Consider the following 25,385-nt stretch of genomic DNA (forward strand, 5'->3'; position numbering starts at 1 on the left):
ATTGAGGCAAATACCTAGGTTCTGTCTTTATTTCTACCAAGCTACAGAAACTACTGAAACCGGTAAACAGGTGCATTTTCACATACTTTTCCCAGGCCAGGTGTCCTTGAACATGCCAATTCTCACACCTGTTTCTATCAGAGCTGTCACCCCCTCTTCCTGCTCATCACTACTCTCTACATTCCATTGTCCCCTCTTCCCTCCCTACCAGGATGCCAGCAAAGCATAGAAGCTGAAGATGGCAGATCTGACACAATAGTTATTAATTTATCTTTATTTATCTTAATGACTTGGAATTTTTTTTCAAAAACACCCATTTTCTTTTAATACCTCACTAAAATGAAAAGGATAAAGTAGTTTTGGAGCTTGTAACAAACAAGAAAAGCCAATTTGAAGTAACATTCATAATCATAATGACTTCAGCAATTACATTTTAATGCCATGTAGTTTTTAAAAGTTACAATGCACTAATAAATTTCTGTAAGCACAAATCTATTAAATGATACTCTACATTGCTGATCTTGATGGTGCTCTTACGTTCAATAAAAACCCCTCATTTTCATCGCATGCATATAGTTTCTTAACATAACACACTAGAAATTTATTACAGGAAGATGAAAAAAATGTATGCAACAATAAGCAGTATTCTGAGAAAATTAGGAACTGACTTGCATGCAAGAACATTTTGATATTGCAATATATAGCTCATATCTCAAAACTCAGTTTTCTCATACATCAAGCATAAAAATTAGAGCAGATTTTGGATTTTGAATGGTTTAAATTAACATGCTATTTTAATCTACTACAATGGCTAATGTTTGCCTGGTATGTTTGCGTATGCATTAAAAGCAAAAATTCAAATCAAAATAACTAATAGGACCGAATGGCTGGTGGAACTGTAGCACAATCTTCTTCATTCAGGGTGTGATCTATTACAGGTCTATAATCCAATGAAACCTTAAAAAAAAAAAAAGGTTCATCTTATTAATAAAGTACTATTAATACTTTATCTTTCATTTACCTTGTCAAAATTCAAATTTTATGATTTACATTGATATTAATAAATTTACAATTTATTATGATATATAACTATAAATATTTAAATTTATTTATATGAAAACATTCTACAAAAGAAATCATGTCTATAATCAAATATTGCCACATTCATGCTGAAATTTTATTTTTTACTTCTGTAATTAAGTAGCACAAATTCTTACATAGCAAAATTTTAATTCAAACAGGTCATATTTAACCTTTTGTGAACCTTCAGTTTCTAGATCATACACAAATGTAAGTTTTACCTATGCTATAAAGTGGCTTAGTAAGCATATACACTATTGAAGCCAAATCAAGATACTTCTACATATATCTCTAGTTGTGTGGAGTCAAAAATACATAAGATGCTGTTCACTTAGCATCAGTCCCTTTAATAATACCATCTAAGCAGAGCCATTTTATTTAACCTCCTGCAGCATGAATAAAGAGGCTTTTATCCCAATCTCCAGTCCTACTAGATTAGATTTTAATTTTCTCATCTAGCAAATACCCAAGAATCACGTACAGTGCTCAGTACATCTCCTTAATTGGTTCAGGGAGGCACAAGTACTAAACAAACCAACTTATGTGGTCCTTTGTCTTAACTGGGAAAGATCTATCTGTCCCTTTTCCTATATTAGTGACTTTTGCAGTATGATTAATTTCTTGTCTAACCTTTGAAACTGTCCCATACTTCCTTTTACAGTGTGTTAAGAACCAAAATACTCTGAATACTAGGACATTTTCACATGAAAATGTGTTGCGTGCCAAACTGAAAGAGTTTTGAAGCAGTTGAGTACTGAAGTACCACTGCATTAGAAATTATTATTTAAAGTAAGGCTAGGAGTACAGGTAATCCTCATTTAATGATGAATCACTTATTGACCAAAATTATAATGGACTCAACAAAAAGTTACTTACAATCCATCCTCAAAGTTACAATCGTTGCAGCCATCCCCCTGCAGCCACAATATCGTACTTATAGTGCTTGGCAATTGGCTTGCATTCAAGACTGGTTGAAGAGACTAACAGTCATATGACTGCAATATGCAGTGGGCTATTTTGCTGTTTTCCAGCAAAATGCCCATTCAGTGGAATGGATCAGCTTAATGACTACTTTTCTTACTCTATATCTGTATTGTGACTCACTTTATGACAACAGTAATAGTAGTAAAATCAAGTGATATCATGTGACCTGATTAACAACTACAATTAATTATAATTAAAATGTGGAGCCCAACTATAATTGTTAAGTGAAGACTATTTGTATTGTAATCCACATTGGTGACTTTAGAAAGGCAAGATTATATACAATATGACAGTATTTTGATATAATGATGGTCCAAACTAGGGGTTGCTTACCTATGGCCTATATTCTGGATCTGGTCTGTCACTACAGATCATCCAGTTTATAGTCCCAATATGAAATATAGGTAGGCCTCATTTAATTACCTTAATTGGGACTGGAATTTATGTTGCTAAAAAAATAGTAATTAAGTGACACATTACATAACTATGTTGCTTAGCGATTAGAGTTCCAATCATCTCAGGATAGTTATTAGAAAAGGAAAAGTACAATTGTTATGTGAGGACTTCTCACTTTTCCTGCCTTATACAAGTTGCTGGCTCTGTCCCATCTCCTGCCCAGCAAGCTGTTTTCAGCAAGCACGGCTCCTTTCCACATGTTCTAGGGGTATGCCCAGGACCTGGATCCTGGGCCAGCAGTGGGAGCAGTGACAATGAAGGTCAGCTGGGATTGCAAGGGTTGACAGAGGCAGATTGAAAAGTAGACATAGGGGAGAATATGTGGGTTGGAAGCATTGAATGCACACTTTTGATTATAAATATGGGGTGATTGCCAAATGCTTAAATTTTCCCATTATCCAGCAGATGATACAACAGCAATAACTTTGAATATTAGTTGTAACTTTGAATGGTTTCTGACCAAATGTATGTTAAGTGAGGACTACCTGTATCTGACCTACTGTGGACTATCTGACCTGCTGTGGTCCTAAAACAGAATTCATGTTTATAATTCTATTACAAATACTTCCAACATCAGTGTATTCATCTGATACAAAGGGAGAGATCAGCTCGCCATCCACCCCCAGACATGGCCTCTATTATCTATGTCAGGGATGCTCAACTCCTGGGCCACAGACAGGGCTATGAAAGTCAGCGAAGCTCCATCCGTGCATGCACAAAATCCAGGCAGTGTACAAAACCATGCTCCTCAGTCTACAAAAAAACCACTCTCCATAGAATTGGTCCCTGGCACTCAAAAGGTTGGAGACCACTGCCCTATGTGGTTGATAATTCCTAGACTAGATCCAATTATGCAAGGAAGTTCACATAGTAACCTTTAGCTTATACCTTCTCTACCAGAGATATCTCACTATTCCAAAAAACAAAAGGAAAGATGAAAAAGACATAGTTGAGGATCTGATTTCTCAAGGAAAAGCAAGACATACATATAAATCTTTCAAGCACAATATTCTCTATTATTTCTAATAATTTGTTTAATCATTCCTTTCAAAATCCGTGTTACTAGAAGTAGCATACAACTAAATAAATATTAAAATTAAGAAAATGTTTAATACCTTCCCGGTCTTCACATCCACATAAGAGAGTGTGTGTTTTCTCCAATGCTGCTCAAATGGTTTCTTCTGCTGTCCTGGAATTGGTTTAGAATAATCATATTCATCTATCCTAACCTAGAATATAAAATACAAGTGAGGGTATATTATGTTTAAAACTCATTCAGATAAGACCAAGCATGTTTCAAAACAACATAAGTAGCTTAACACATCTTAAATGGTAAATATGTTGGCCCTCACACTGATAATAGATTCAGTATCTGCTAATTAAATAACCCAGTCCTTATATGTTTTATAATATCAGAATTGGAAGGGATCATGAAGGTCTTCTAGTCCAATGCCCTGCTCACATCCTATACCATTCTGGATAATGTCCAATCTCTTCTTAAAAATCTCCAGTGATGGAGCACCCATAATTTCTGGAGGCAAGCTGTTCCACTGATTTACTGTTCTCACTGACAGGAAATTTCTCAATAAGTCTAAGTTGGATCTCTCTTTGATAAACTTGTATCTGTTATTTCTTATCTGGTGCATTGGAAAATGACAACCTTCTTTTTTCTGTGACAACCTCTCATATACTGGAAGATTGCTTTCATATTACCTGTAGTCCTTCTCATTCGACCAGACATACCCAGTTCCCACAATTGTTCCTTGTATGCTTCAACCTCGTCACCTAATCATCTTTGTTGCTCTTCTCTGCACTTTCCACAGTCTCAATGTGTTTTGTATTGTAGTGACCAAAACTGGATGCAGGATTCCAAGTATGGTCCTACCAGCGGTACTACTACTTAGCATGATATCCCTTGTTGATGCAGTCTAGAAAGTGCATTGGCTTTTTTGGCAGCTGTAGCACATTGCTAGCTCAAACTTGAGTGGTTGTCCACTAGCACTCCTAGATCTCTATCACAATCACTGCTATTGAACCAGGTACCACCTATTCTATACCTGTACATTTGGTTTTTCTTGCCTAAGTGCAAGAGTGCAACTTTTTTTCTCCACTGAATTTCCTTTTGTTGGATAGGCCCAATATTAAAATCCATCAAAGATCCTTCTGGATATTAAACTTACCTTTTTCAGTGTTGCCCCAGCTTGGTGTTGTCTGCAATTCTGATGAGTTCCCTTTCTATCCCTTCATTTAACTCATTATGAAGATGTTGAAGAGTTCTGGGCTTTGGACAGAACCTTGTAGATATAGTTCCATTGAGAATTATACATTAAGTGTGATTGGTCAGCTGCTTATGAATCTATCTTAAAACGGCCCTATCAACAAACCGGAAGTCTGTTCCTGAACTTCCGGTTTGCCCGTAGGGCTGTTTTTTTGCATTCCAGAAGCTTCAGGGAAGCTCCTGAAGCCTCCAGAGGGCCTCTGAGGGGCGGGGGAGGTTGCTTTTGCCCTCTCCAGGCTCCTATAAAGCCTCTGGAGCCTGGGGAGGGTGAAAAAAGTATGCAAAAAATGGGGGGGGGGAACGCCTGTCACACGTGCATGCACGCTGGGGGGTGTAGCACATTGCATTATGGGTGTGGCATGCCCCCACACGACCCTCCCTGCTCTCCCCCCGCTTATGGCATGCAAACCAAGAATGGTTTGCCATCACTGTGCTAGGCAAAAAAGGGAATAAAGGCAAAAAATACTCTAAAGCAACTAAACACTATAAAAAAAGAGGAAAAACACTCAATTAAGGAGCTAAAGTATAAAGTGTCCTGATGGGCTAGACTGAATTGAAAAACTGAGGATACAGGAAGCCAGGAAGCGTGGCCAAGAATTTCACTCCAGTCCTTGGGCACTGTGGCAGAATTTAACCCATGCTTGGACACTCCAAGCAGTGCACAGGAAAATAAGCAGTTCTGCTTTCTTCTTCCCATATTTTTTCTGAACTCTTTCATTGTACTCTCTCATCCTTCCATTTATGTGACCAAACAAAAGATCTTCTACTAATTCTTTACTCAGAATATTGCATATTTGTTCCCAAAACTTTAACCCCATTCACTGGAACATAACATAAAGTCTCAATTCTATGATTTCCTACTTTCATAGTCTATAGTATATATATGTATCAACTCCAGATTGGACAAGGTTTTGTCTAGTGCCTGAGGATTGTTTGGGTCTGAGTGGAAAGTTACAGATTCAGGCTCAATCAAGACATTGTATGTGCTATGGGCACTGGATATGCCTATAGTATTTATTCTCCTCCACTTTGCTCTGGTGAAAGAATTATATTTGGAGCACATTTCCAAAAGATAGTATGCCATTTCTTAAATCAGAAGTGAAATTGTCACTAAGTTAGAGAGAAGGAGAGAGAAGCAAGACAGTCAGACAGAGAACCAGAGCCAGAGAGAGCCAGAGACACTGCAAAGGTCACTGGTTGCAGCCATCCATTCAGTGTCCTGTACCTGAGCCACTTTTTTTCCTTTTATTGTTGCCCCTTTGTGCAGGGTGGAGTAATTGCTTAAATAAGTTATCTATTCTTAAGCTGGTTTTCATCAAGTGCTTCACTGACAACTGCAAGTTAACAAGCTTAGCTCTGTGGCCTCAATTGATTGATTAGAATCCTCTGTCCCCTTGGCACTGTTACCTGAAAATAAGTAGACTGTAAACAGTTTGACACTAAAGATTTTTGTTGTGAGGTGAATGAAATTTGGTCATAAATGTGTGCATTGGTTGGAAAATTATTCATTATTATAATTGAGTGCACAGTAAGTTGGGTATTTAGATTTCATTTGGCATTTTTATCCACCTATCAAGTGTTTCCCAAGGATTGGGCTAGGCAAAATATGTTATCTTATAGTGTTAAAGATATCAACACAGGATGTAAACTATTCCAAGTAAAGCAATCTTTTGCAATTGACTGATAGTGATTTTGCCAATGCTGGTGATGTTCAAATGATGCTTTAGATATTTTGGGACTGCCCCAGGGTGCCTATTACTATTGGTATTATCTTTGCTTTCTATTATGATGATGATTTTTTGCGGTCAGCCACATATTTAGACTGGATCTAACATTTTTATCAAGTCCTTACCAAGGATCTGAGATAGGCAGAGGTTGTTACTTGATGATATTCAAGATACAGGTAGTCCTCGATTTATAATTGTTGCTTAACAGATGTTGGGAATTTTAGCGGACTCTCCAAACACCACTGCAGCACTGTCATTTACCCTTATGACTGGCCACAGGGATGCTGAAGCACTTCCCCACTTATCTTCCTTCTCCTCAGTCCTTGCAAGTATTTCCTTCCTCAAACAATTCCTAGCAAGCCTTAGACTGGTTCCCACTCCTTCAGGCCTACACATTCCTCCTCCTCACTTACCTTTTGAAGTGCTCCAAAGCCTTTAATAGTGCAGGTTGTTTTGTTGCATGTTGTGATTCTAGAATCTTGCTGTGGTGCTATGGAATCTCATTAAGTCAGCAAAATGGGAATTTGTCTTGTGACTGCCATTTCATCCCCATCCAGAAATGGGTGGGAACAAAATGGCAGCTACCTTTGATTCACCGCTGTGTGGCCCAGGGACAAATCACTCTATTTTGTTGCTTAATACAATTTGTATAGCTTTATAGAAGCTTTCTACTGTTTTCAGAAGTTCTCTGCAGCATTGTGCAACCTCATTAATACAGCAAAATGTAGGGGTTTGCAGAAACAGCTCAATTTTGCATCCATTTGCTTGTAGAAGCTTATGAGGGACAAACCACTCCATTCTGCTGCCTTAATGAGACTCCTCAGAGCTGCAAGATTCAGGAATCATGAGTGGCAAAGCAACCTGTTCCATTCTTCAAAGGTAAGTTAGAGGGGGATATTTGGCTTGGTGGGGTAGGAATAAAGCCTAAGACTTGGGGAACTTGATGGTCATGGGAAAAGATCTGTGGGAATCCAAGAGGAAGGAAGCAGAGCATGAGGATATCTCGAAGGTGCGGAAAGCCTTTGGAGGGATGGGTCAGGCTCCATTACAGCACATCACAAGGACTATTTATATGATCACAGGATATAGAAGCCCTGGTGGTATAGTGGTTAGAATGCAGTATTGCAGGCAAGCTTGCCAACAGCCTGGAGTTGGATCCTGACAGGGCTCAAGGTTGACTCTACCTTCTATCCTTCTGAAGTCAGTAGAATGAGGATCCAGATTGTTGAGAGCAATATGAGGGCTGGATCAGGCTCCATTACAGTCACACTGTAAACCTCCAGGGAGTGCTGTAAAGCACTATGGGATGCTATGTAAATCTAAGTGCTATTGCTAATGTAAGTGTTCCAAGTAAAGCAGCTTCACCTCTCAATAGAGGGGGGGAGGGGAAACTGGGCAAGGAAAGGCATGTAGCAGCAACAGAAACCAACATAACTTCAAAGTAGCTAAATGGTACTTTTGTGACAGGATGGATGGATGGATACATAATAGATGGATGGATGGATAGATTGATTGATTCATATAGACATTCATGCATACATGTTTAGTTAGAGGTTACAAAATAAGTTCGTAGGTTTTTTTCTGTAATAAATGAGCCGAGGTGGCGCAGTGGTTAAATGCAACACTGCAGGCTACTGCTAGATCAGCAGTTCAGCGGTTCAAATCTCACCGGCTCAGGGTTGACTCAGCCTTCCATCCTTCCGAGGTGGGTAAAATGAGGACCCAGATTGTTGGGGGCAATATGCTGACTCTCTGTAAACCGCTTAGAGAGGGCTGAAAGCCCTATGAAGCGGTATATAAGTCTACTGCTATTGCTATAAATGCCTCTTTGGGAAAACATGGAAGACAGCCACATTCTCCTTGTCAATGGTCTGTACCATTTCACAAAAGAATACCCTTCTAAGAAATGTGAAACACATAAAAGTGATCAAGATAATGACATTATGTATTTTTATAATAGAAAACAGCCTGTTTAGACACATTCTTAAGCTATTAAATGCAATATAAGTAAAGCTTATTTGACAGAGAAATCGATTTTGAGGATAACTTTATAAAAAGTACAAACTTTATCTTGCCTATGCTAAGAGTATTTATTTTTAGCAATTGAAGAAATAACTTCTAAATAAATATGTACCTTATAGTCCTCCCTAGCATGAGCTCCACGTGACTCTTTTCGAGCTTCTGCTCCATAAATAGTTTGTAAAGCACACAGCATGAGATTCTGAAGTTCCAAAGTCTCTACCAAGTCAGTATTCCAAACAACACCTACAAGTACAACAAAAAGTATGGAGCAGTTTTAGAAATTATAGGAAGAAAGAACTTCAGCAGATTCAGCAGATTCTTCTTTTGGTATAATTTAATGGTACTATCACAGAAAGCAGAAAGAAGCTTAATACTTCTTTAAGACTCAAATACAGCTTGATAAAGATATTTAACAATAAATATTGAAGACAAGGTATACTTCTGAGTAAGGAAATGAATTGTGAATTTGTCATACATAAGTTGAGGGGAGTGGCTAGGTTGCAAGAAAGAAAACCAAAAATCTCCAAAAGCTGAGCAGCTTTCCAAATCAATGGAAACAAGCGTAGAAACAAGTTACGATATGTCAGTGCATGAAAAGCAGCAGCAGGCAAAGAAAACAAAGTTGCAGCTTTGTAGATTGCCTCAAAGATTTCATTTCTATATAGTGCCACATTTGCTGATTTACATTGCAGTACTTGCAACTCACCCAATACCAAAATAGATTGAGTAATTGCCATGAAAATGAGTAGAAACCATTCTTAAAATAATTTTCCAATGAATAAAAAAGAGTATTAACACATTTGCACAAATACCTTCAATTTGCATAAATTATAATTTCAGCCCTTCCTGCCAGACTTACTTTATTTTTAGAATTTTCTACAAATCAGGATTGGCAGAAACTCTATAAGTCACTGATTTCAACCCTGATCAGGACTGTAGGAATCTAAATTAAAGCAACATGAGCAGTTGGTTGCTTAACTTATGTTTAAATATCTGCAACAAAGACAAATCTATCATACTTTTTTAGTAATTGGTCCCACTATTTTGCTAAACCTTGAACCAGAATCTGTTTTCTGTAATTTAAGGTTATTGTGCTAAAACTGTAATGCATAGATAGTTGACAACTTACAATTGTAATTAAGTCCGCAAATTATAGTAGTAAGTCATGACAATTATAAAGCAAGTAATCAAATGACCCAATCTGAAACATACCATACAGTCATAAATGGAGGTGGGCTGCCAAGGATACATTTCAACTCCCTCCCTCTGCTATATCCTTCCAGCTCTGCCATTTTGACCACCCTGCATTCAGCCACCTGTCACTCTCCACTGCCCCAGTTGAACTTCACGATCTGCCATAATTGGCAAGGCCTTTGTGATCCCTGCCTATCTCAGTAGCATTGCCATCTCAGATATTGGGTTTTCTGCTACACATTTCCAAGTGCACACCACTTTTGCCTGCTGGGCCTTGAAGTAACTCACTGCCACCTCCTGCCTGTGGTGCTGCAAAATAGCTCTTTTTCTATAAGGGGTTGCTCCTCCTGAGTGGTATGCAAAAGTGAGACAGTTGCAAGCTAGAGACTATGACCTGGAGCAGCCACAGCCCAGCTAGCAAAGCCCTACTTTGTGTAGGTTATACTCATTTTCTCTACAGATACTCCTCCCTGACTTGTGACAGGGAACCTTGGTGCTCTCCGAGCTTGATTGTTTTCTTGTAGACGTTTCATTACCCAAACTAGGTAACATCATTATGAGCACTAATGGTATTACTGAGTTTGGGTAATGAGATGTCTGCAAAAAAACAACCAAGCTCAGAGAGCACCAAGGATATCTCATTTTAACCTTGAGCTACAAATATTCTGCTTTATTGGTGACAGAGCTGGTGTACTTCCTGACCCGGTCCTTGTCCCATCTCAGACTCTGCCTTTTCCATTTTTGTTATTAAAAAAAGAAATCAGCAATGAATACCATAAAAAGTTTTGTTTATTAAGATATCTGGAACAAGGATAAAATATAATTGCTTAAATATGTAGTTTATTCCAATTTGAAACAATATGAAAAGGTTGAGGAATATATGATACAGTGGACCAAAGGCATTGATTATAATATACAAATGGGAATAATAGGAAAATAAGTGGTTGAAAGGATAAAATTTATATTGTTATAAAAAGAATTTTTATTCAATGATATACTATTGTATATAATACTAAAAACATTATCTAGTATGCATAAGTGTACTTCAAATTTATGCTGGCAATAAGAACAAGGATAATTTTATCATGCTTGGTGGATGTAAAAAAATTAGAAAATATGGGACTCAGAGATTCAGAGGATGGAGCATTGTTTTTATAATTGATAACATTTGATAACAGCTGCAAGATTACTGAATGCACGAAGATCTTTATCTACAATACCTATAATAGAGATGACAGAATTTGCTGAAATGGCTAACCTGACTTGTTTGGTTAAATAAAAGACAATATCTATGTTTAGTGATGACTGAAAATCCCTTATGGACTTTTTTGCATAAAAAAGAAAAAAATGAATTTAAGATTTAAAGTTTTTGATGATTATACAGAATAGATTATAGAAAGAAGAGAGTCATGATATAATGTTAGAGATACTAAAATATAATTGTACTTATAACTTTTCTGAAGATTGGAAACTACTTCTTTATATCTTTAAATTTTTCATTTTTTCTTTTCTTTTACCTTTTTCCACTTTTAGTTTTGAATTTCTTTCTCTTTCATTTCATTTCATTGAGAGTTTGCATTACTACTATTGTTGTTGAAATTTTCAATAAAAATTATATGCTCTAGCCTTCCCTTCTCATATCCAATTATTACTTACCATATCAACTCAACATTATATACATTACTATCATTATCAATTTTTATTCATCTATACCTATTGCAAATGAATTTAATATATTTGGACTATATATAAAGATTATTAATAACAATAATAATTATTATAAAAAATAAAATAAAACTATATATAGTTAAATCTTAACTAATAGGGGGGAAATGCTATGATATAGGATATAATTAAATAAAGAAAGGAGAATGATAATAAATTATATACATGGAGGATGAAATTTTTGGTATTAAATATTATGGATGTTTAGCTAAAACAGGATATGAGGACTTAATGTTAATGGAGGATTTTATAAATAAGTAAATGAAATGCTAGCATGGGGTTATGGATTAAATCTTTGGTATAGTTAAGGATGAAGGATGTTTAAATAACTGTAGTCAACTAAAAGTGGAGGTATGATGATGTTAATATAGTAAACATTTGAGTTAAGATATTTGAATTAATATGAATTAATGGAAGAGATGCACAAAAACTTGTTGTAACCAGCTGATATACTTTTTTATAACATATACTTGTTGTGGTTTTTTTTTTGTGAGTGCATGATTGTTTTTTAATTGTTGTGTATATCAAATAGATAAATGCATATACAATAGAGAGATACAAAGTGTGTCTGTGGGGGGATAGACTAGTAAAGGTAAGGGAATAAGAAATGATACTAAATTATATCTGGGTTGGAGGAAGTACCATCTCAAGGAAACATAAACTGAGATTTAAAATAGAAACACCAATAATAGTAGAAGAAGAAAGGGAAAAAGGGGGAGAGAATGAAAGGAAGATGGGGGAAAGAAGAAAGAGGTAAGGAGAGGAGGATGGAAAGGAGAGAAAGAGGAGAGAGGGTAGAAGGGGGAAGAGGAAGAGTAGGAGTAGGGGAAAGGTACGGGAAGGTAACAAAAAAATAAAATAATTTAAAACAATCAAAAAAATTATATGCTAAAAAAGTCTGAGACAAGGAAAAAATACATCATTCCATTAAACACAGCCCTTTCTTCTGCAGGCCCCATATCAGCAGTGGAGCCTGCAGCCACTGATGGCTGGGGATCCTATATACATTCTTGCCTATGCCCCTGCCTGCTGTCATCTCTCTGGCTGCAAGTCTCCTAATCAGCCTGCAGCAGAGAGGGTTGTCCTTAAACATGTGTCTTGTAAACAAAACTTTGCATTCATTGCTGACTTTCTTTTTTAGCAACACAAATGGAGAAGGCAGACACAGAGGTGGGATGGGAGTAAGGATGGGGATCAGAACAGTCCTGTCACAAGCCAGACAGGCACATCAGGACAGGAGAGAGGCATAACCTAAGCTGAGCAGGGGACTGCTGCCTGGGCTATGATTGCTCCAGGTCATGACCTGCAGACCGCACTTACCTTGTTTTTCTTGCATCTCATAAGGCACCACCATGTTGTTGAATGAACAGCTGCTTTGCAGCACCATGGCTGAAAGCTAGGAGGAGGCAGTGAATTGCATCTGGTGGAATCCTGATAGGCACATAGGGTGTGCACCCATGGGAATGTGCAGCATGCTGAGACAGCTAAAGTGGGGCACACCCATCAGGAGCCTGCCTGGGGTAGCAGTGGCAAGCCCAGCATCAACAGAGATTGCATGTCAAGGAAGAAGAATGTGATGGTTACAGGTGACAGGATATCAAGTAAATTATGGTAACAGAATACCGTTTGGATAGATGGCAGAATGCAAGGGAGCCAAAAGGACAGAAATAGTGGGGAGAGAAGCTGTGAAGGGTTGAAGTAGAGGTGAGTATGTAGGGCAGGAATAGCATGAGCACTACACCTAATAATAATCTTAGTCCTGGTTTAACAATTGCAGTGAGAATTGCCGGAACTGCTGTTAGTAAGTGGTGTAGTCACATGCTGTTTCATCTAACAACTTCTTTGCTTAGCAATGGAAATTCTGATCCCTGTTGGGGTCATTTTTAACTTACTTTTCTGCAGATAAATTGACCCAGTCTGATTTGTTTAAATAAAATTATGATGCAGATACATTTAGGTTAATTAGATAAAAGAATGTATGAATTTTCACAGTTTTATGAAGTTTGTATTGAAACAATACCTCTATCAAATGTTTTCAGATCATCCAAATCTTTATAAAGTGTGGACATTTTTTCACAGCCTTCTTGTAAGACAGGGCCTGTACGGAAAACAGCAGCATGGCTTTGCATTGTCTATAAAGAATAAAAGAGCAATACACTTCAATTCATTTTCTTTGATAGCTTTAAGTAAGAATTTAAGTTTCTACATTTGCCAAAATAATTATGTCAAAATTAACCCACAGACTTTTAAGACAAATATATAGTTATTTTCAGCCCCTAGGTGGAGGTGATTGGAATCAAATTCAGGAACTTTTCAGAGGCTCGATTACCCAATTATATTGTCAAATTCATTTTTGCACAAAGTTATCTCTAAATTAATACAAAACGGATATTTCATATTCTATTCCAACAGGAGTGTACTTTTTTCTTCCCATACACAGGAATTGTTATATCAAAAATGTTTTCTGAGATCTCACTTTTTTATATGTTGTCACGGTTTCAGACCATACTTTATAGATTTTTAACAATTTAAATATATTTTCTGTCAGGCCTGCAGCCAGTTCCTTTTAGGATCTTTGGCTGCCACACACTCTATTATTTTATTATGCTTTTTCATTTGTGGGGAATTGGGAGGGGCAATAGTAAGGAGTAGAATGTGTTGTTGTCAAAATAAAAAATTCCTTTCTAGAAGTCCAAGATCATCTTTTGTTCTCTACACCTCTGAGCCTGATCAGAACTGGATGGGTGGAACTTCCAGCATGGCAGTGGAAGATTGGACCATTTGATGGACTTGTGGGTATGGGGGCAAGATCATGAACTTTCAAGTGGGTGGGAACCCTGGGAAGCTTTCAGATTCGGGTTTACACAGATGTACCAACATGTCTCTATTAATAAATTGGAACTTTAAGGAAAGCTCTGCCTTGGACTCTTGATTTAATTTTGGATGATATTTGGAACGCTGATATTTTCATTGAAAGACTAAGCAGAGATATTTGATAAAGTTTTTTGAAATTGGTAAGAGATTCATTCAGTAGAATTATTAAATGGGTTTGCATAGATTCTCTCTCAGGTTTCTGAAAATATCAAATTTGTAATTTGTATAGGTGGCCTATCAGCTATAACTTCCTTGGGTGTTGCACAAGACTTTGATGTTGTTTCTTGAAAATATTTAATGGTAATTTTGTCTTGATTATTATGAACTGAATGAATTATTTAATTTTTAATTCAACCATAATTATTCATGCATCTCTTCTTAACTCTTTCTCCTTCCCTTTCAATTTGGAATCAAACTCTCTAGCCTATAAAATAATAAAATATATAAGAATCCTCCAAAGTAGTTGCTTTCCCCAATGAGGAACAGGAGAGACCAAGCAATTCTACGAGGCATGTTCATGGGACTAAAAAAAAGAAAAGATCAGCATTTCCAACTTTGCGAGTTCTTACTTTTTTTCAAGAGAAGTTGGAAAGGCTGATTTTACTTTTTTTTCTAGCCCCACAAATTTGCTCATGAAGTTGCTTGCTCCTGCTCCACATTTGGGAATTACATTACATTACATTCAGAGGCTTCTTCTTCGGTGCACATTTTTTTATTTTTATTTTTTCGATTTCTCCAGTGAAAGAAGAGCATCTTGAGCTGCAGAGAGAAATGCTATGAAACTGGAAAGCAGGTTAGTTTAGGAACCCATCTTGCAATTTGGAAAAGGCCTTGGAGTCCTTCTGGCAAGTGAGGGGAGCAGGGTGGCCGCATGTCAAGCTTTCTAGCTCCGCGGATGCACAATTTGTGAAATCTGGACAGGTTTGGGAATTCAGCAAATGGTGGGGCAGGGTTGTGCCACTTGTGGGAAAGCTTAAGGTTTGGCAGGGAAGGGGAGAGGCCAGTTCGGCACTTCTCAGTCAGGCTTGGCAAGGGCTCCACGCTCAGTCATGCAGGAGACAAATAGGGGCAGCACAGGGCTCTCAGGTGTGGTAGTGAAGTAGCATGTTGCAGCCAATGTTCCCTCTAATTTTTTTTCAGGATGAGCGGAAAAGTATAGTGTTTGAGCTGCACAGTTTCATGCCTGAGCACCTAAGAGAGCAACAGTTTGAACTGCTGTCTCGTCTGCTGGACATTTGCGCAACATTCCAAGCGCCAAGCACCAATTGTGAGCGAGGTTTCAGCCTGATGAATGCCAGGCATGAAAAGTGCCACTCAAACACTATACTTTTCCGCTCACCCTGAAAAAAAAAGACTCTCTGCTCAGCTTTTAGATTGTTAGACTGGCTAGAGAGAGACATGGCACCAACAGGGTCCTGGCATTTTGCAGGCAACCTGTCCTCTCACATTCCTTTGGAATGCAACCCATCACATTTGAATTAGATTTTGCCAATTATCCTATTAAAAGATAATCCTATTATTCTAAAATATGACTAACTCGATATTAAAAATGTAAATATTTAATGCTGATAAATAATAGCAGTAATTGTTATTTAGTATGATTAAAATCAGTATTGATATATCAATATAATATCTATCAAAATTGACAATAAACACTAAAATAACAATACAAATATATAATGTGGAATATAAATGTAATAAATATAATATATAAATGCAACATAAATGTAGTAAAATAATTTATCATGAAACTCTCCCCCTTTAAAGTAATAAGATCAATTAAATAGTCTAGCAAGTTTGGACAATATGCTATATGTTATGTTACTTAAGAATATATATACCTCAGAATCAGATACAACATCCACATCATTTCCAACTGAGTCAATAAAATCATATGCCATGCCAAAACTATTTTAAATAAATAGATATGAAATTAATCAAGTATTGCATTTATTTTTCAAAATGAATGTACAATTTTTTTATTATTTAAGTTTTGTACCCTATCTTTTCTAACTAACGTTAACTTTAAAAAGATGTTACATCAGACTACAATACAAGTAATTAAATGAAGACTAAAATAAGTGTTTTGGCATATTGAGCTTTTTATATTTCTTTCTTATATTGCTTCCTTAGTTGAGAACTTCCACCTCAGCTTACTTACGCATTAACTGTTTGTTGCTTTTATGGCTTATTCATTCACTGCTCCATCTTCAGTTTTTTTCACAGGGGGCAGGGCTTCCTTCCTTCCTTCCCTCCCTCCCTCCCTCCCTCCACTCCTTTGGCCACCAATTTTGATCCAATTCTCTCTCTCTCTCTCACACACACACGTTCTTTGGGGGGGGGGTTGAATTACTCCGCCTCACTGCGCAAAGTCGGCTCAGCATGTGTTCGGCCCCCGCTTACGACGAATCAAATCCGCGGCCAGCGGGACCAGGGGGTTGCATTTCAAAGCCGCCAGTCCTCTTGCTCCTTCTCCTTCACCGGCAAAGCTCCCGCTGGCACCCCCACCCATGGCAGCGGCGGTGGTGCATCCCCCTCCGCTCGGAGCACCTCAGCTGGGCTCTGGGTTATCCCTGCCGTCGCCTCCACCTCCACCGCTTTCCTACTAGCTCCCGCGGCCTCAAAAGCACGGCAGAGGAGGAAGGGGGAGGGATAACGCGGGGGCCAGCTCAGGTGCTCCGCGTGGAGAGAGAGGCACCACTGCCACGGGCAGCTCATCAAAACAAGTCTGGGGAGGTCCTTTGCAGGCGGCCAGTTCTAGCCGCCTGCAAAGGACTTCCCCACGTTTGCTTTGGTAGAAATCTCTGCATGGCAGTTAGAAATCTCTGCGCGGGGGTTTCTAGCCACGTGCGCGGCCGCGCAGCCGCGCACCTTAGAGGGAACAGTGGTTGCAGCATCTCTGTGGTTATTCATAAGGGCCAACAATCCCTATGGTTCTGCGCATACATAACTTTAGGATCCGATTTTAAGTAATTTGGCGGGGATGTTGCAACTTTGAACAGTTACTAAGTGAACATTCATAACTCGAGGAATACCTTTATTTAACAAAATTGTTACTAAAAGTATCTAGTTACCCTATTAAGCGAGAATAAATTTGAAGTGACACAATTAAAGAGATGCAATAAATTTGATGAATAGTATTTTTGGTTACATTCTCTCTCCTTTGTTAACGTAAGGTTCCCTAGGGAGCTTTCTTAGTTGGTAATTTTAAACACAGTAAGAATCACATCGGGCTTAGAATTCCTTTAATATTTGGGTTGATTAAGCTGAACTTAATTCCAATGTTTATTTTTTGTATTCCTGCATTTTTGTTATTATAGTATTCTAAATCAATTTAAATAATACTAAATATATGTTACATGGGAATGGAATATAAATATAAAGGAAATGGAATAAAGGGTGTAACTATGCTATGCTGGAACAATGAAACTCAGATTCCAAAAAATTGAGCTTCCTACAGGCAGCACACTGATTCCCCACAGGTCCCTTATCAGTCAACGGGAGTGTTGATTTTCCATCAGTCTATCAAGTACTTAAAAGGCTGGACTGCACAAGCAAATAATTAATGACTTAAAAATCAGCTATCAATGCACCCCAATCAACATCTAAAAAGCTATGTACAACAGGCACTATAAATACCACACACACAACAGCACACACTCTGCTAGAGAGAAGTTCCCTGAAGATGGGCTATAGCATGAGTTCAAAAGCTCGAAATAAAAAACCTCTGGTCCTAGTGATTGACCGAGATTGGATCCTGCACTTTCTGAGTGATAAAAGGCTAGAAAGAAGCTTGAATGTTTGGGACACAAGATTCCTTTCTCCAGCCCAGAGCTTGAGTTCCCTTCTATGTCAAGGTGAGGGGGGATGGCAGTGGGGGTGCGTGTAAGAGGACAGACATTGGAACACAGCTAAAGAAAAGAAGCTTGAATCCTAAAAATCTTTATTTCTCCAGTCCCTACCACCCTCCCCTCCATGCATGGAGTTTCAACCTACTGACTTTTTGGGAAGCCAGGAGAGAAGATTGCAAATGGCAATCACATGAGTGCACATGCTTGGAAACTGATTATAACTGCAAACAAGTTGCTACCACCCAAAATACTATCATATGATCACAGGGGTGGGTTAGCACCTGTAACTTCAAGTAACTTTTCCTCTCATTTTGAATGAATCATTAAGTTGAAGACCTCTATAAGGGAATCAGTAGTGAAAATTAATTAATGCTTGGCAGAGTAACCTTAATGCCTTAAAAAGATATTCAAATGTTGATTGTGTCTATACCTATAAAGACCATAGTTATACAATCTTTGCACAGGCAATGTGATACTCCATGAAAATAAAATATGGACTTTGAGGATAGGTTAAAAATTTACAGAAGACTCATGAGAATACTATAACCATAATACCATAACAGATAAAGCACCCAAACAAATGGATTATTAATTAAAACAGCACAGAGTTATCACTTTAATTTAGGGAACTCTGTGACTAAACTTAAGTTGCTGAACTCAACAACCATATCAAATTAGGCCTCGATAATTTATCAATATTTAGCTTATGGATGGATGCATTGGTATTATATTTGGAAAAGTCAAGGGTAGAATTTTTTGGGAAAAATATTTAGAACATTCTGAAATTGAGTTAATAATTAACCATGCACTACAAATTCAGATTAAAAACCTATCCTCCAATCCAAAGATCTTACTTACTTTTTGCATATTAAGCCTCAGTTCTGATGTTCTTACATTTCCATTGGCGAAACGCAATTTGTCAAGATTTGCAACAGATTCTTCACCTGCATTTGATTTAATTGATGGAGCTGATTCCCCTAACAAGAATAAGCATAATTATTATTTAACTGCATAGTGTTTCTTTCAGGGAACACAGATAATAAAGGAGAATATTTGTAGTTCAGAGTTGACATGAGAGTTCTTGGTGCTCTCTGAGCTTGCTTATTTTTTTGCAGAAGTTTCATTACCCAAACTAGCTAATATCTTCATTGATGCTGTTACCTAGTTTGGGTAATGAAATGTCTGCAAGAAAACAAGCAACACCAGACAACACCAAGGATCCTGCAAAGGTAATGGTTTAATGGTTCAATGGTTTATTAAACTTGTATGCCGCCCTATTCCCAGAGGGACTCAGGGCGGCTAACAAACTCATAGGGAAAGGGGGTAATACAACGAAAACAAACAAGACAAACAATTACAAAAAACATATTAAAACTCCTCAACAGGCGCAACAATTCGAGAGGGGCTGGGAACTCATCAGCCCCAGGCCTGCCGGAACAGCCAGGTCTTAACGGCTTTGCGGAAAGCCTGAAGGGTGGTGAGGGTCCGAATCTCCACGGGGAGATCGTTCCAGAGGGCCGGAGCAGCCACAGAGAAGGCCCTCCCCCGGGTGGTCGACAGTCGACACTGGCTAGCTGATGGAATCCGGAGGAGGCCTAATCTGTGGGATCTAATTGGTCGTATTACCCATATTCCCATCTATCTTATCCTGTTTCCCTGACAATAAAATCTCTCAGATAATAAGCCTAATTGGGCTTTTGAGGTCATGCGTGACAATAAGTCCTCCCCCACCCCAGGAGGAGCCAACGTCGCAATGATGCGGAAGTGCGGTCTCGATGCTCCGAGATCGCAGACGATACTTTTGCCACTTGATGGTCCAATCGGACCCAAACCACCCCAAAGAGACGGCGAACAGGAGGAATACGTCTTGCTGACCTCAGGGACATCACAAAGTCCCTGATCGATGCAAGAGAAGTTCTTCAAGCCGGTGACAAAAAATCCAGCCAAGGCTGACGAAGTCGGGGCAACTCCAAAACAGAAAGATATGGAAAGAGAAAGTGTTTCCAGCTGGTGAGGAACTTTTTACTATTTTAAAAAGAGACTGCCTATAAAAAACTTAAAATTAATTTTAATTGGAGAACAGAAGAATCAAGCGGCGGAATTAAATTTAGAATGGTTTTGGACAATGGTTATCTTACTTTTCAAATGCTATCTTCATGAATGGAATTTATGCAAACCTTTTAAAACAAATGGATTAAGTTTTCTTCTTCTATTTTTTTTTAAAATTATTCTCTGTAACCTATGGTCTAAAATTTTCCACTTTCATTACTGTGGATGTTCTTCTAACCCATTTAAAAATTGGACTCTTTTTAAAAAAAGCTTGAAAGATACAAAAGAAATAAGGAAATCTGCAATAATTACACAACTCGGAGGCTGGGAGGTCTTGTATTGGAGTTTGTGTATTGGAAATGGAACACTTTTTTTTTCTTCACTGATTGTTTTGGCTTGGCACTACAAGGTCTCACTGCTTGGTTATAGAGAGTGATAAGAAGGGAAGCATACAGATGTCCCTTTGAAGCATATCTTTAACCAGAGAAAAGTGAAAACAAACATTTTTGTGAATCTATGTTTAATTTTATTAACCTTCCAAGCTAGAGCAGCTGTGTTTGTTAGCTGGAGAGAATGGCACAATTTCAAAACCAAATAGAAATTTTAAGCTTGCAAAAGTTACCTTAAGAAATACATAAATTATTAAATACATATCAGAGGATAGAGAAGAAGCTGGAAGACTTAGAGCATATAACAGCAAAATATGATGAAGAAGTTGAGGATATCTATCAAATGCAAAATGTGGTGGTGAAAACTCAAAAAATCGAAGTGGAAAATGAATATAAAGAGATTAAATCTGCTGATATTTATGTGATTGGATTGTCTCTGAAAATGGAAAGAATGGAATACTGAAAGAGGAATTAAATGGAGAGGAAATTTATCCCAGAGGGCAAGATACAGAAGAAGAAAAAACCAAAGAATCTATGGACTTAAAGAGAGAAATTCTATTAGCAAAAGCATTGATAACACTACTGACAATCAAAGATAAGCTGACTAAGGAAACAGAAAGAGGGCATCATGAGAGATCTTATAAGCAAGGAGTTGCTAGGAGGAGTCCATACAAAGTTGATCAAGGATTAGAGGACTAGCACCACAAATGGCAGAAGATATGAGACTGTTTTGCTATTGGAAAGATACAGGTTGATAGATGGAAGAATATAATTTAAAACTAGTGAAATTTAGTGAAATTTATTGACAATAGATATAGTTTAAATAAATAACTGATGTTACACACACACACACACACACACACACACACACACACAATGTGTAGTGTGATGAGTATAATTGGATATGAATATTGAATGGTACCCATGTAAGGAAGATTAGCAATCCCTTTGGATTATACATAAAGGTTAATAATAATAATAATAATAATAATAATAACAACAACAACAACAACAACAATTAAGAACCAAGTTAGATATAGTTAAAGTTTTGATTATTAGGGGGGAAATGTTATGATATAAGATATAGTCAAATAAAAGAGGGATGAATAACAACGTACATACACTACATTGCCAAAAGTATTCGCTCACCCGCCTTTACTCACATATGAACTTAGTGTAAGTGACATCCCATTCCTAATCCATAGGGTTAAATATGACATTGGTCCACCCTTTGGAGCTATAACAGCTTCAACACTTTTGGGAAGGCTGTCCACAAGGTTCAGGAGTGTGTTTGTGAGAATTTTTGACCATTCTTCCAGAAGCGCATTTGTGAGGTCACACACTGATGTTGAACGATTTTACGTGGCCTACCACTTTGTGGCTGAGTTGCTGTCGTTGTCAAACACTTCCACGTTCTTATAATACAGCTGACAGTTGACTGTGGAATATTTAGGAGCAAGGAAATTGTACGACTGGATTTGTTGCACAGGTGGCATCCTATCACAGTTCCACGCTGGAATTCACTAAGCTCCTGAGAGCGACCCATTCTTTCACAAATGTTTGTAAAGACAGTCTACCTGCAGTCCTAGGTACTTGATTTTATACATCTGTGGCCATGGAAATGACTGGAAGATCTGATTCTGATTAATTGGATGGGTGAGCGAATACTTTTGGCAATATAGTGTATAACATAAAGAAATTGGATGTAAACTTTAAACAGTGATTTGGAAAGGAGGATTACAAAACTTTGTTATTAAATATTATGGATGTTTAGCAAGAATAGGACATAAGGATTTAGTGTTAGTGGAGGATTCTTGAAATAGTAATTGAAAGGTCATTATGTGGTTATGTATTAAATTTTGGTATATTTTATGATGAAGGACGCTTAAACAACTATAGTCAAATTAAAATGGAGATATGATGATGGTGACATGTATAAATATTTGAGTTAAAATACTTGAGTTAATATGAATTATGTTTGTTGACTGTGGAAGAGATGCACAAAAGTCTTTTTGTAACCAATTGATACACTTTCTATATAGCATGTAAAGAAGGATGTTGTATTTGTTTTAAATAAAAAATAAAAAAATATTTAAAAAGTCCTCCCCCAAAATATTGCAACATAGCAGCAGTCATGAGATAATCACACTCGCCACCTCTTGCACCTCAAAAATAATAAGACCTCCCCAAGTGCTTATTTCAGAGGTCAAAAGAAAATAAGACCCTGTCTTATTTTCAGGGAAACACGGCATAAAAATACAGAAGAATCCATTCTATATGACACCTACAACAGACAATTTTAAATTATGTCTTTAGCAGCCAAACTCCCAAATAACATTAGATGACATTAGATAAGTTCATCAGAAATAATGATAATTTAGAAACATTTTCTCTGAATTTTGTACTACAAAAGAGAAAACATCTCTCCAACCCTGACAGCATAATAATTTTCATACAAATTCAAGCAGAAGTCGATACCCGGTAATGCAATTACAGGTAGTCCTCCAGATATGACGTGTTAATGCTTCAATTTTCAGCACTGACAATTCCTTGTGGAAAATGGTGGCTGCTTTCAGAGCTTTCTATCCTGATCAGATGGCTGCTGGAGAATACAAACTTCTCCTGGCTCCTGCAATTTTTGGGAAACCAAAAGCTTCAGTAGCGTTTGGCAGTAGCTTCAGTACAAGCTTCCCAAAACCACTGCCTCGCTTTAATTCATCCCCCAGTTAAATTTCTTCAATAAAGAAGAAAAAAAAAGCTTGGAGAAATAGACTTGTTGATCTTTCTATTCCACCTCTAATCTCTAATCCAGTGATGGTGAATCTTTTAGACATGGAGTGTCCAAACAGTGCGTGCGCACATGCCCAAACTGAAAGGTGCACGTGTATAGGCATGGACATGCATGCGCATGCATGCATGTGCAGCAGACACCCAAAAACCAGCTGGCTGGCAGGAGATGGGACATCCCAACAGCAGTAGCGTGGCAAGAGGTAAGATCTTTTTCTTTCATGAGCTTCTGTTTTGTCATTTGCAGAGAAACAGAAGCTCATGAAAAAACCGCGATGGAGATCTGACTTGGGGCGACAACAGGCATGCGAGCAGAGAATACTCCCCATGCCACCTCTGGCACATGTGCCATAGGTTCGCCCTCATGGCTCTAATCCTTTTAAAAACCATATCTTGATTCCAGACTGAAGAGTAGGGAACGGAAGAAATAAACAAATCCTTTTTGCATTTAAAATTCAGGAAATTTAGCCAGCTGCAGCAAAATGGGACAGAAACTGGGTCTTTGCAAACCTTTTGTCAACTGCCCATACGATCTAACTAGGACTTGTCTTTAGAATCCTAGCTGGGTTCTACATGCAGTCAGACAAGCAGTAAAAAGCTTTGCAAAATTCTGAGCTGAATTTTTTCTGTAGCTGCTGAAGGCAAAAAGTTTCTTTGCTTGTTTTCTTGTACTCTTCAGCCTGGAGTTAGTTTTTTAAAAGGAATAGCAATTGGAGAGCAGAAGTGAGGAGTTTTGTTTAGGCACATAATTGAGGAGGGGAGAAAGATCAACAAATCTGTTCCTTTCAGCTGTTTTGTTTTGTTTATTGAAGAAATTTGGCTTTCTGGGGAAGGAAGAAAGTTAAAGCAAGGGAAAACTTTTGTGAAGCTATTCTTGAAGTTACCGACTTAGATAGGAGTTTGCAATTTCCTGATGGCCAACTGATCAGTGACCAATGGACTGGGACAAAAAAACTCTAAAAAACAGTGGCAGAACTACAAAAGGCAGGTGTGCCCAGTGGTTCCTTCCCTATTATTTCTTACTGGCAAAACAGTGAACTGTGTGGCAGGCTTGTATGGCCACCCAAGGGGCAAAAGCAGAGCCAAGAATATCTCAGAGGATGGAGGAGGCCTTGGGAGACCCAAGGCAAGTAGGCCATCCTTAAGATACCCCATGCTCCAATTAATGATACATATATTTGATTAACAAATGTACTGGAAAGAGCAAGGATGACTTAGTTGTTACTTGAGGCAGTTCATTTAACATTTGTTCTGATTTCTTACCCCAATGGGCAGGCTCCATTATAACTTGAGGACTACATGTAACTTTCTATGACACAAATGACATGATCTTAATTTTTAAGTATGTTACAAAATACAGCATTGCAAAATTTAAGGTACATATTTTAGATGTTAAAAACTAAAGAGACTTACCAGGTTTGCATAATTCTGCAATGGTAAGAGCACAGGCACGACCAAAGACTACCAAGTCCAAAAGTGAGTTTGCACCAAGTCGATTAGCACCATGAACAGAGGCAGAAGCTGCTTCACCACAAGCATATAAACCAGGTACTATTTGATCTTTGCCATTTCCACGTGTGATTACCTGTCAATATATACATATATGCACAAATGTAGATAGACAAGACATGGCACCGGGGTGGATTCCTGTACCGGTTAGCACCGGTTCGCTTTGTGTGCATTGCTTGCGCATTGCTTGCGCATGAGCAGTTGTCTGTAATTTGTTCTGTGCTTGCGCAGAATCATGCTGGCAATGGCAGAAGAGACTGGGGAATCGTTTCGGGGGTGTGGCCAGCCTGGGTCGCTGCCGGTTCTGCGACCCAGGCCAAATCACCACTACCTGTTCGGCTGAACCGGGAGCAACCCACCTCTGCATGGCATCTTATAATAAAAAAAATGATGACACTAGATTAAGGCACAGGAGGAAAACTAATGAGAGCTTCTGTTTTGATATACTGTCAAAGCTTTA

The 25,385-nt window shown here is 38.0% G+C and overlaps 1 protein-coding gene across 1 annotated transcript in view; it reads right to left on the reverse strand.

Annotated features, from left to right (window-relative positions):
- Positions 1 to 414: 414 nt before the first annotated feature.
- Positions 415 to 25,385, reverse strand: part of SDHA (succinate dehydrogenase complex flavoprotein subunit A) — a 47,844-nt gene continuing 22,873 nt past the window's right edge. Inside the window, exons 10-15 of the mRNA XM_032234485.1 lie at positions 24,830 to 25,001; positions 19,050 to 19,168; positions 13,487 to 13,598; positions 8,660 to 8,790; positions 3,636 to 3,749; positions 415 to 957 (exon numbers count right to left, since the gene is read on the reverse strand). Of these exons, the coding sequence (XP_032090376.1) occupies positions 871 to 957; positions 3,636 to 3,749; positions 8,660 to 8,790; positions 13,487 to 13,598; positions 19,050 to 19,168; positions 24,830 to 25,001 (735 nt within the window). The 3' untranslated portion in view covers positions 415 to 870. The remainder of the gene's footprint in view (positions 958 to 3,635; positions 3,750 to 8,659; positions 8,791 to 13,486; positions 13,599 to 19,049; positions 19,169 to 24,829; positions 25,002 to 25,385) is intronic.

The sequence above is a fragment of the Thamnophis elegans genome, chromosome Z (genome assembly GCF_009769535.1).
Source record: "Thamnophis elegans isolate rThaEle1 chromosome Z, rThaEle1.pri, whole genome shotgun sequence".
In the NCBI taxonomy this organism is placed as follows: Eukaryota; Metazoa; Chordata; class Lepidosauria; order Squamata; family Colubridae; genus Thamnophis; species Thamnophis elegans.